The sequence below is a fragment of the Bombus huntii genome, chromosome 3 (assembly GCF_024542735.1).
Source record: "Bombus huntii isolate Logan2020A chromosome 3, iyBomHunt1.1, whole genome shotgun sequence".
Taxonomy (NCBI): Eukaryota; Metazoa; Arthropoda; class Insecta; order Hymenoptera; family Apidae; genus Bombus; species Bombus huntii.
Window position 1 is genome coordinate 6,154,977 of NC_066240.1, and position 12,593 is coordinate 6,167,569.

The 12,593-nt window shown below is 30.5% G+C and overlaps 1 protein-coding gene across 9 annotated transcripts in view; it reads left to right on the plus strand.

Annotated features, from left to right (window-relative positions):
* Positions 1 to 12,593, plus strand: part of LOC126864208 (endophilin-A) — a 30,552-nt gene that overhangs the window by 1,891 nt on the left and 16,068 nt on the right. For 3 of the 9 annotated variants that reach the window (XM_050615291.1, XM_050615286.1, XM_050615289.1), the window contains exons 1-2: positions 2,987 to 3,643; positions 6,703 to 6,800. In XM_050615291.1, the coding sequence (XP_050471248.1) occupies positions 6,756 to 6,800 (45 nt within the window). In that variant the 5' untranslated portion in view covers positions 2,987 to 3,643; positions 6,703 to 6,755. Of the gene's footprint in view, positions 1 to 2,772; positions 3,644 to 6,702; positions 6,801 to 12,593 lie in introns of those variants that run through there. The other 6 variants (XR_007689097.1, XM_050615285.1, XM_050615283.1 and 3 more) reach the window with 6 other exon arrangements.

Here is a 12,593-nt window from a genome sequence, read left to right on the forward strand (position 1 = left end):
TAGAAAAATGTTATTTGAACACAAAGAATTAACAGAAAATTGCAGAGATATTTCATATTGCATATAACTTCGTTGCGATATCATTGTTTCCTTTTCCGTGTTTATTTTATGAACGTTAAAGAGAGTTCATAATGGAAAGCTGCTCTAGAAAAATGAAAGTAAGAGTTATTTCAATGTTGGCAGATTAATATTGTCTCCTGCTGAACCGGCATATATTTTTAGAACTATTTTCAAGAGGCCCGCGTGGGGGTGGTTTGTATAGCGGATGCATACTCAGTATAGGGGGCGTACAAAGCGACAGAATGTTATCGAATGATAGCAGTACCATGACCTAATCGTATTTCTCTTATGATTCTTCGCTGACCAAATGTCTGAGATTTACGAAATTTTAACATTTAATTTCTTCACTTATAGATGATACTTTTATTTTATTTTTGTACCGAAATTATAATTATTGTTGTTATATTAAGGTAATAGTAATTCGAAGAATGAGTTCATGATAAATATCATGATAAATATTCATTTAGGACTGCGATAAAAATATTTCGTATCGCTTCTTTGCCCTTTCTTTGTCAATGGGAGTCATGAGTTTTCAAACAAATATATTTTCTCGCGCCCCTTTCGTTGCATGTAACACCGTGACCTTTTCATGTAAAATCCTTTGAATCCCCGAGGTGCTAGTGTCGGTCCTAACGAAGAACGCCAATAATGCGTATTTCGTTATAGACATACCAGAAAAATTAATTGAAATTAGATAGGTATTAGATAGTGTTTTTTTCATGGGTTTGTATATAATTATTCCGTTTTCGTCTATTTCATATTAAAATATATTCTTTTAGCTACCAAATATTATCAAACTAAAAAACTAACAAAAATGGATTTATCACATCTTTTCCTGTGGTTTTTATTTGGTATGTATTTTTAGCAATAGAAATGCACAAGCTTATTCATTGAGTATCAAAAATCTTGTTAGTATTTGTTTACTTCTCATTGATTATATATAGTTACATCAATCACTATAATAGATTAGCGATAATTGAAATTATAGGTTCAGTTTTATCATTTTTGGAAACGATTGGTTTGCTTAATAAATTTTAGCAAAATATTTTAAATTATCTCTTACAAAAGAAGTATTTGATAACGAAAAATAGAAACGAGTTGTAAAATAGAAATTTCGCTATATTATAAAAACGGAAGAGAACGGCAATGTTTCAAGAACTAAAGATCGATTTTTCCGCATTTTCGTAATTTTTTATTACTTAATAATTTGAATCGAACATTTTGTAGTGCATTTCTTTTTTTCGCGACATTCTGAGTAGGGGGAAAGCCTAAACTAGTGTTGTAGGTATATAATGTGATGGCGCGAAGTTTCGAGTCAATAGCCTGTTCATAAAAAGATTTCAAAAATTGTAAACCATAAGAATTGTAATAAGATATTATTGTTTTTTGGAAAGCAAAAACGTCAAATTTTCGTATCGAAGTAAACGTTGAATTGTATCTTACAATATGCTATTTTTCTATAATAAATTTTTTCTGTCTAACCAAATAATAAAAGCTCTCAACAACAACTTCTTACACGTTTTTCAAAATCTTATTCTGAGATATCCCATACACAGCAGGAGATTCACGTTGATTTACATCACTTACATAGTTGGGGCAAAAACAGAAAGGAAGAAAATATAGTAAATATGGGCAAATATATGTTGGCAAGATATTATACCTCGACGAATGTTCAAACTGGATCAATAAGAAACAGCGCAAAATCTAACAAAAACTTGTAAGCTACGTGTATTTTCTGCTCGCTAAAATCGTACTAAGTAGAGGTTCGTATTCAATTAGTTGATTTGTTGTTTCTGTTGCATACTTTCGACATATGTTATGCCGTATAACCTTCAATAATAATCTTCAAAGTTAACCAAAGTTGAAATTCCCAACAGATAAATATGGGAAATTCGTACAAAATGATATACTTATGATTCTAGGTCTATAACTTTTTAGTTTATGTAACAAATTGTGTAAATAAAATTATATTTATTAAATGTTTTCACAATGAACATAAAGTAACAAAAGTAAAATTCAAAAGTTTAAATATAGCGCTCAAATTAACGGCAAATTAAATCTCTTCTCTTCTCGATTTTAGCCCTTTGGCTGGATAAACCGTATATATTATACAATATTAACCCCGGATCTAAACTAAAAACGATAATATTGAAAATCATCCAGTATTTTGGATTCACAGGCAGTGTAGTTGTCATATGTCCAATATGTTTATTAAACACGTTTTACACTCTATATACTATCTTCATCTAAGTGGCTTAGTTTATATTTCTCGTGATAATATATGTAAAAGTTATTTCCATTATCGTCATGTTTATTTTAGTTTCTTTATTCATCAATTTTCGTCTTTCAACTATTATTGCCAAAAGATTAAACGATTTTTAATAAACAATGGTTCGGAATACAATACTTCACATAGTGTTTTTATTCTGTATAGTCCCAGGACTTACGAACAGAATTTTCTGCTTGAACCTAAATATTAATACGGGACTGATTGGCAATGATTTTAAAAATACAATGTAAATAGATACTGTTAATATGTTTTTCGTGTAACTTATCTACAAACCTATGCGATCTTCATCTTCATGTTACTTTCCTATTTTGCTTATTTCACAAAGGGTCAAACCTAACCTAACCTAATTTTTATCCAGTATTACTCTATTAATTCCACAGAAACATCGTTTTTTGTTTTCTGCCTATTATTTCCAATGTCTTTCTACTCTGTCTGTTTTACAAGCGATCAAACATAACCTGACCTAATTTATATCTAACATTACTGTGCATGGAATTAATGAATCGAGTCAAAATGAACACCATTCTTCGCTTCATTTCCACGATCCTCAGCGCCACTTTCCTTTGCTGCCTTTGCAAACGACAAAAATACGTGGCTGATCCCGTAAGGGGTTGCGATTAGACGGTGCGTGGGCGTAAATCTAGCGACACGCAGCGGCTTGCAGAAAAAGCTGTAGAAAGAAAAAAGGCGTGTGCACTTGGAACCTATTAGAAGTCCAGAAAAACCAACGGAAATGAGAAAACAGGTTAAAGGAAGGAACGAAAAGGGAATAAGGGAAAGTGTAGTAAATACAAAAGCTTGAGACAATTACGACAAAGTGGAAGTAGGAATCGCAAACGAGACAAGTAGTGGGGATACGATGTAGCGAATGTTGAACAGAGATACTCATGTAATTTTTGTGCATGCGACAAGAATGGACAATGCGCGTGGAAAGGGAAGGCATGAGAGTGAGGGTAGAGGGAGTTGGCAAGCGTGCGCGTGAAAGAGTGGGGGAAGTAGAAAGAGATGGAGAATGCGATATACTCTACTATGTTGGTTTGAGAGAGACAGATTGATTTTGGTCGCCGGGTATCGATCGTCGCGTTGAAAACTACCCCTCGAGTTGGAGGCGCAGTGTGCAAAACCGACTACGTACGAGTCGGTGGTGCTCGTGGTGATCGCGGTCCACGCGGATCTCTACGCTTTAGGCTCTTAGAGTTTTCACTTGCGTGTTCATCGCGATTTCCTCAGTTGTGGACTATCCACGGCACAGATCATCAACAGTTTTAAAAGTGCCGCAAGGACGTGTATAAGGTGAGATGTCTGCTCTATCGTTACATCTGCATCTGTTAAGAATCCCTCAGAAGTTCGATCTATCTGTTAGTCCGTGTATTATACTCGATATACGTTGCTTCTTTGGTCCGAGTGTCTTTTATTTGTGGAAAGGAAACAAATTATTCTGGAATATTTAGAATTTAGAGCAATTGCCAGTCGTTTGGTCCTCTTTGCACGAATTTTGGCTCATTGGTCATTTTCTGACCAATTTTGCTTGCGGATAGTTGAGAACATATTTTATTGCTTTCTTCGTGTTTTCAACGTTATCATGATGGTTAACTTTCAGATTGCGAATGTCCTCTGTAGCTAAAATCTCAGAAAACTGAAGTTCCCTTCATTCGACTTTAAATATATAGTATTAACTTTTCGTATTTTAATTTTAATGTTACTTTTGTTGTATTTTAATCTTAGTATTAATTGCTCATATTTTAATTTTAATATTATTATTTCGGAACACATTGTGTGACATAACTTTACTTATAAGATAGAGGATACTAAAAGAGAGATATTTTTGACATATTTCTACATATTTTGAAAGATGAGAAAAATGCTAGATTTTAGTTAAATAGATAGAATTTTGGGTGTTTTTAACACTGTCACAAATAAAGGTGAACGTAGAGCGGAGACCAGCGCTGTCATGTCAGCACCGGGTCAATTGGAAGGGAATTTAGTTCTATGTAACACCAGTGTACACTTGTATTATTCTTGATGTTAACCGTTAGCAGTCATTATTAGCCCGTTATTAAATGCATAGGTGAATCCTTTTCCCTCCAATGCAACCTTTGCCCTTATTCGTCTGACACTTGTTCTGTTCTCCTCGAAGAAGCGCGCGGCTTATTAAGAGGGACGCCACTCGTTAATTCCTCTTTATGAACGTGACACTCTATTTTTGGAGTCTTTGCTCCATGACGGAAAGGCCTTATAAGAATCTCGCTAGGACTAAAACATATGATGTAATTTTCTATGAAAATTTGCGTCAGGATTAGCGATGAGCCCGAACACACTGCGAGTAGCATATTCATCGATTAGATTCGAACTCTGTATAAGTGTATTAGGTTATACAAAAAGTTGATAGCGTTTCTATTATATGAATTTCTATGGAATAGTGGAACGTTCGAACAAATATTGTTTTTAGTTGGATAATTTTTAATTAACGAGAATTAAAGAGAAATGTCGAAAATTTGTTAATGAAACAGCTTTTTTTTTGAAGTGAGACAACGTTGAGATTTGTATATCTAAGAAGTGTTGAATCGTAGCTATCATGTTCACCTCTATCTGTCTCATTCAACAAATATGGCAGAGTCTCGTTATTATTTATCATGGCCTTTATAAATCTTATTCAAAAGAAATAGATGAGAAATGAAATATACCAGAAGGCTATAAAAGCTATGTGATGGGATTTATTAGTCAAGACGAACAATTTTTCATGCCGACATTCATTTCGTAAAGCTACAGATGGTAAAAGGATTAATTCTAGATAAATTTTTCTTAACATTCAGTATGAACTTTTGGTACAATCTGGTATTAATTGTCTAATTAAACAGATAATAGGCCTTACAGATTTACTTATGTTTTCGAAAGTGTCCTAATACTACTGAATACTTATGAATTTATATTTAGTTCCAATTTTATATCTAGTAAGTTTATTAATTGTTCCTTTGTTCCATTTCCTATGTATCAGTTTCTTCAAAATAGTAATTGTTTTGTAAAATGATGAATATATTATGATACAGTTATTATTATATTTTCATATCCATGCAAATATATGCAATATTGGAAAGTATACATTACAAGTATGTTCAAACATTGATCAATGAGGTTCGAACACTCTACATATAAGTATTTCGAAAGAAACTACTTTCAACTAGATTCGAACCTAAACGCATCAGATTCGCATCTTCTACGAGTACTTTAGCAAATAAAAATAATAGAATAGTCCCAAGTAGAACCGATCGAACTGATCAAATAAATTCGAAACTATACGAGCGTCTTTCCGGAAATTCTCCAATCGCTTAAAGTCATTTTTTAAATACTTATAAGTGTAAAACGTTCAAATAAAATTTATACGAATTCCATATATCATCTACAGTTCTATAGATTTTTCCTTTTTTTAGAAAAATTCAACAAGATGATAATGTTTTTCTGATTCTCGTAATTCGATTGCTAATATTGAACTATTCGTTTCGAGTACTCGTTCCAGGGTTCGAAGCCAGCTTGTGAGGATCGAATATTTGGCAAGTAGAATTAATGAAACGTTGTATGTTACAAGTACTATTCAAATTCTATGAAATTATTTATAGGATTTATGAGTTACATATGTGTATATAATATTGAATTTGATGCTATCACTAGTATACAGTCAGTTTCATCCATGAATTTTTATTTTATTATTTCAAACTTACTTTCACCTCAGCAAAAAGAAAAGATTTCTTTATTCTTTTAGAAGATGTTTATCTTAAGATAATAATATTCTTTTTGTATTTTGTTCAAATGAGATATTTTTTAGCATCAGAAGAATACAATTAAGTTGAAAATGATTGAAATGCAATAGGATTGTTTAGAATTTTCACTTGAAAAAATTCGTGAATATTTCTCAAACGTTACTAAACATATATGCAAAAAGCCAATGCAGAAAGTGTTCCAATTTCTTGAAAAAAAATCTCAATAAATATTTGAAACGAGGTAGGTATTTTAAAACAGAATACTCTCGTTTAAATATATTCGTAATTTGTTAATCATTTCTGATGATATTTTTTCGTCACACTGATTCTGTATACGCGTGTGTGAAATATTGGAAAGGATTAGCATGTACATGTGTGTCGGCGTTTATTACATCAGAAGTAAGTCAGGATGCTGGAAAACGTGGTCGATCGATAACATTGAAAATCATCCGTCCGTGGATGGCTGGATCTGGCGAGCAACCAACCGACCAGTCATAAATTCAAACCCTTCCTCTCTTCGTTTTTCGAAAATTTGCTGCGATCGTTTCGCGACACACACACATCGATTATCCTTTTTTCTCTTTTTTCTGCTTGCAGGCTTTCTGCTTATTTCTGTCTAGAGAGAGAATAGAAGTATCATCAACACCACCATGGCGTTCGCAGGGTTAAAAAAACAGATTAACAAAGCAAATCAGGTGAGTGTATAACTTTATTTAATATTTGTTTATATCGCATTTCTCATGGTACAATCAATAAGGGGGGGGGGGTGATTCTATGTGAAAAAATAAATCAGGAATAGACAATAAAATCTTTTCATATTCCATCTCATTTTTGATAAAATTGAATTTAAAAGTTTGCTTAATAACGTGAATTTGTTTATTTATCGTCTGGATACGAGTAAACATAACCAGTAAGAGGTTATTCCACGTGGAAAAATAAGTAAAAAATATAGAATACATATAATTTTTTCGAATCTAAGGCCTTGTTTTCAAGAAAATAGAGTTTTAACATGTTTAATTAACTTGGATATGAATTTTATTTTTGTTAACTACTTTATTATAACATTCTATATCTCATTGTACTATAATCAGCAGTTATGATCGGTTTGAATGTTGAAATTTTTATTACGTTTCGCGATTCCTCATCGGTGACCTTTTATCAACGCGAATTTTATTGCTACCGTAATTTTCATGAAACGAACATTTAATAACGTAGTAAAATACTGTGGAATGAAAAATTGAACGTAAAATTTAATATATTCAAATATTAAACAGAACTCTATGTTACAATGTTACAAATTAGATAATTTTTCGATCCAAAAAGAATTTCAAGTCTTTAGCACAGGTTCCCAATTTAGTACAGCACTGAATACGCAATGGAGTCAGTTGAACATATTATCATAATTAGCAGCCCTGTTTTAATACGCGGACCACCAGTGACTGATTCAGAATCAGAGTTGGTCACTTTTTACTTGGAAAAGAAATAATAGACGAAAAAATCAAGTATTTACACTAAATAAAATAGTAAGAAAGTTTATTTGAAAATAAAACCATTTGCAAATAAATTTCAAAATCGTACTGGAAATGTAAATTATTTCTAAATAATTTATTTACCAAATATTTCATTGTTTCAAATAATAATGGGAGATAAAGGATAACGAATAATTGTTTTTCGTGTAGAAGGGATGTTAATTACTCTATATGTTGATATTTAATACTATCCTTTGAAAATCATTTCGCGATCCACACTTTACAATCTATGGAATAGCATGTTACTTATGTGTCGGTGTTCAATGTCTCTTGTAATGTAATTACGGTATGCTATGAATGTGAGAGGCGAAGTCGCGTTATCCTCGCCTACGCACGGTTAACTGACCGAGATTCGTGGAGTTTTTTTGAGGCCAGATTTTCAAGCTTACTTCGCCACCGGGGAATCACCGTTGTCCCTTTGTAGTCGCACGTATATCGCTGACTTTTACTAGGTCACGCTATGATTTCAATTGCATTTCACCGTCTGATAAATCATTATTATGCACGTATTATGATTTCGAAGACATTGCATATTTCGGTATTACAATGACAAAGAGACGAGTAGAATATTTCTCTTTGTTAAACTGGGGTTTGGAGGTTTGGATATATATATGAATATATATATATATATATATATATATATATATATATATATATATATATATATATATATATATATATATATATATATATATATATATATATATATATTCTTATCTATATCTATTTAATATATATTATTTTATTGTAATTTAGTTATAGTTATAGCAAAATAGTTAATACATATAAACATACATACGTAAATGAATGGAATATATATTCCTTTCTTTCTTTTTGCTAAATTGAGATTTTAAAATTAAATTTTTTTTAAATCTAGAAATTTTGATATACTTCTTTATTGTATTTTTTATGTTCAGTTCTTGAAGTATAATTTTTGGTCATAAAGTATACATTAACCATATTTTCGAATTATTGGATCATCACTTTTTCCTTTCCTTTACTGCTTTATAGTTTCATAATAAGTCAGAGTGATATTCGTGAAAATATATGGATTGTTCGTGGGCGATAATGATTATTCCTATACGATGCAACAAAGTTTCGTCTTATATAATTATCGAACGAAATATAAATTGATCGTAATGCGGTAACTAACGGCACGGATAGATTTTAAAATGCACTATTGAGGTTTCAAATGCAGGTTCAAATGCTATTTTTACTTTAATTTTCGATAATATTTTACAAAGTACTTTTAACAATTTGTTCAACTGGAACATATCGTTATTTATAAAAACTGTCCATAGAAGCATTAATTATAATATGTAAACATTAGAAAAAGGGAAAGTTTACGCAATTTTTAGTTAATAAATAATAACATTTAACATATAATTGATATAACTAATATAATTAATAGAACAATTTTAAACTATTTTTTTTGAAAAATTTCAAAACATAATAATCTTTTAAATTTAATTTTTATTTATATTCGTTGTAACTTCAAATAATATTATGTTAGTTATTTATATAATAATACTATATTTTATATGTTTACCATAATATAATAAATTATTATTATAAAGTTTCCACTTGAAATAGTACCACAGAATATATCTTATTAAACTTATTCATTAGGATAAAAGAAAATACTCTTTTATATTAGGTCATCCCATAAGTTCGTGGCGACTTTTGTGTATACATTTCATGTGTCGATTTATAAACATACGGCGATAAGGAGCCAATGCACTTGAGCTTAGCTGATCGAGAACAGGCTAGAGCAGATTTTCGTAGATATAAGATCGTAATATAGTGAACACAGTGACTTCTAACAGTAAAAAATCATGAGTGAAATGCGTATCCATTTTCGACATCTCATGTTATATGAATTTCGGAAAGGAAATTCTGTAACAATTGCCACGAAAAACATATGTGCTGTTTACAGAGAAAATGCGCTTTCATCTCGCACCTGTAGGAAGTGGTTCCAACGTAGAGCTGGGAATTTTTGTTTAGAAGACGAGGAACGCTCCGGGCGTCTTCCGCAGACAGACGAAGATAAAATTCGGGATCTTGTTGAAAAATCACGAAGTTTGACAGTTCAAGAGATGTCAAATGTTCTGAAAATACCTAAGACAACGATTCATAGGTGTTTAAAAAAAATAACATATATAACCTCTCGAAAAACGGCATGAACTTATGGGATGACCTAATAGAATTGAAAGATTATCTACGACCAATTATACAATTTATTTCATGCATTCATAATATGTAATTTATTGATTCTTAATCGCTTTTAACAGAAAACTGAAACAAGCAAGTTGTCCTCGGAACAATACGAAGAACATAACAAACAGTACATTAAATCAGTCTTGCAGTGCAATTTGTATCGTTATATCGTTCTTTAATGATCAATTTACCGGTATCCTAAACTGCTTATCGAATAGTCCTTGTCGATAATTAGTTTTACCGTTATACATGGTTTTATCGTAAAATAATTCTGTATACGTTCACGTTCAACGAAATATTTTATAGAAGTACTTTAATTAAATATTATTGGTATATTTTATGAGATCAAAAGCATACATTAGTTTAACTTCATTGAATTTCTACATCAGAAATATTTAAGTTTTCACAAAATTCGATTCAAACATTTTTAATGTGGAAATTTGATGAAGTTAAACTGATATTGCTGACTGAATTCGATTCAGCCAACAGATAAAAAATGTGGAATTTTCAACGCAGATCGAAATACAATATTTATTTCTTTCCTGAAACTCAATTTGCCTGGCTTACTATCGATAATAATTTATATTTGTTCTTTTCCAATAAACTTCTCCCTTTTCTATTTCTTCACGTAATCACGATATTATTTTACTTATACTTGCTAAGTTTCCCTTCATTGACGATTAAAAATAAATAAATATTCGAGGTGATTTACTTTTGAATATCGATTTCTCTCTGTTATATCATTAGGCTCCACTTGAGTTTGATTCTCTCTTCTCGAAGCTTATTATTGTCATTTTTCATTTTTCAAATGTACAACATTAATATGAATTAATTCGTTAAACCTCTAGTTCGTAATCGTAAAAGATCAATATTAAATAAAGGTAAAGTATGGCCACAGAGAAAGTAACTAAGAATAATTACGATTTCATATCGATCGATGTTCCAACCATTAGTACAGTGTTTTGACCCGTGAACAGGGGTCTCGTTCGTCACAATGCGCCTTGAGTGGAACAATTAATTCTTATTTAGGCTGACACTTATTAAATGCGAGATGGGAGACGTGTTCATAGTTTTACATGGTTAAAGATAAACTTTCTCAAACCAAGATAAGTATTGCAAAGACCAATAATTGGATAAATATAATCTTATATAATTTTTGAAAAATTATAAAATTTTAATAATTACAAATTATATTATATAAAAGGGGTTGCTTTGCAATGAGTGATATTCATAGGTATATTTAGATAAATGAAGTACTACTGTACTTACATATGTACATTATGGTATTTTCAGTTGCAGTTACTATTATAGAACAATTTGTATATAGTTCTTTTCTCAGTGTTTCTGTGTCAAACAATTTATTCCTGTGTAATTAAAAAGAAAATATTCATTGAAAAATTAATTGAAATCGTTATATCGTGAAACAGATGAATGTAATTATTTTGTTATACATATGTATGGTGTAGAAAGAAAGAGAGAATTTATGGCAAGATTGTTCTATGAAGTAATGCAAATAGCGTACGGTTTCAATGAAGTTCTCCGTGTATTTTATACGGGTATTAATTCAAATTTACCGGCTTTTTAAACGAGTCTGGGAAATGATACTCGAGGTTGCAAGAACGACTTTTATTTCAATCATAGAAAGACAATATCCGATTCATGAAAATTTATATTCGCCAACCAAGGGCGTAAATGTATTTTTATCCTTTTGAAGTCGCAGTTCTGAAAGTTCATCATGGCACGGTTTTTGTCAATGTATTAATTAACTTTTAGAGTTACTGTTTATTACTCACTTATTGTTCTTAATGACCAACAAAAAAAAGACTAATTTTAAATATACTACAGAAAATTGCAAAATAAAATTATCCTGTAATCTTAAATAATTTAGGTTTGTCAGTTTATTTTTTTTATATACTAATTACAAATATCAAAGTATTATTTTTATAATTAAAAAATCAGGAACTATATAATGGTTTATTTGTTGCGTTAAAGAATCAAATGCTCGTAATAAAAGGAATATGAAAAGAATTCTAATGATCTTCTTTTAGAAATAAAAAATTTAAAATATTAGGTGTGGTATAAATTATGTAAAATTTACAAAATGTTCACTTTTATTATAGATATAACATAGCTTTACATATTAATTTTGACATGCGTGTAACAATTATATAGTTTTGGATTTTACGTAATTGATTTCGTAGCAGCTACATTTAAAATTTTAGCTACGAATATTTTAACTACGAATATTATAGAAACAGTGTAACGTAAATGTTGCATGAATTACACATTTATTCAAAGTATCGCAATTATTGCATATAGGTAATAATAATTACGTTAGCAAGTGCTATTGGTAATAGATGCTCATTTGCCCTTTATAAACATGAAATATGTAATACTAAGCTACTATTATATTTTAATTCTTAATTGTGTTGTGTTATATATTAACCAGCATAGAGAGATATGAAATTTTATTATATTAGAAATTAGGAAATCATCTTTATAATCAATTTCCGGAAATATCATTTTAATGTAATGTATGTATGTATGTATGTGCAACGCATTAAGTAATATGTTTGATAGAATGTATGTGTTAATTAGAGATTAAAATAGTCTTATCATGGTATCTTATCATCATCATCAATTGCAAAATAATAATTTAAGGGACAGTGAAAAATTCGGAAGTTTGAGAATAATTTGAAAGAAGTTCGAAAATTTGAGAGTAAAGAACTACTAACGCCGATT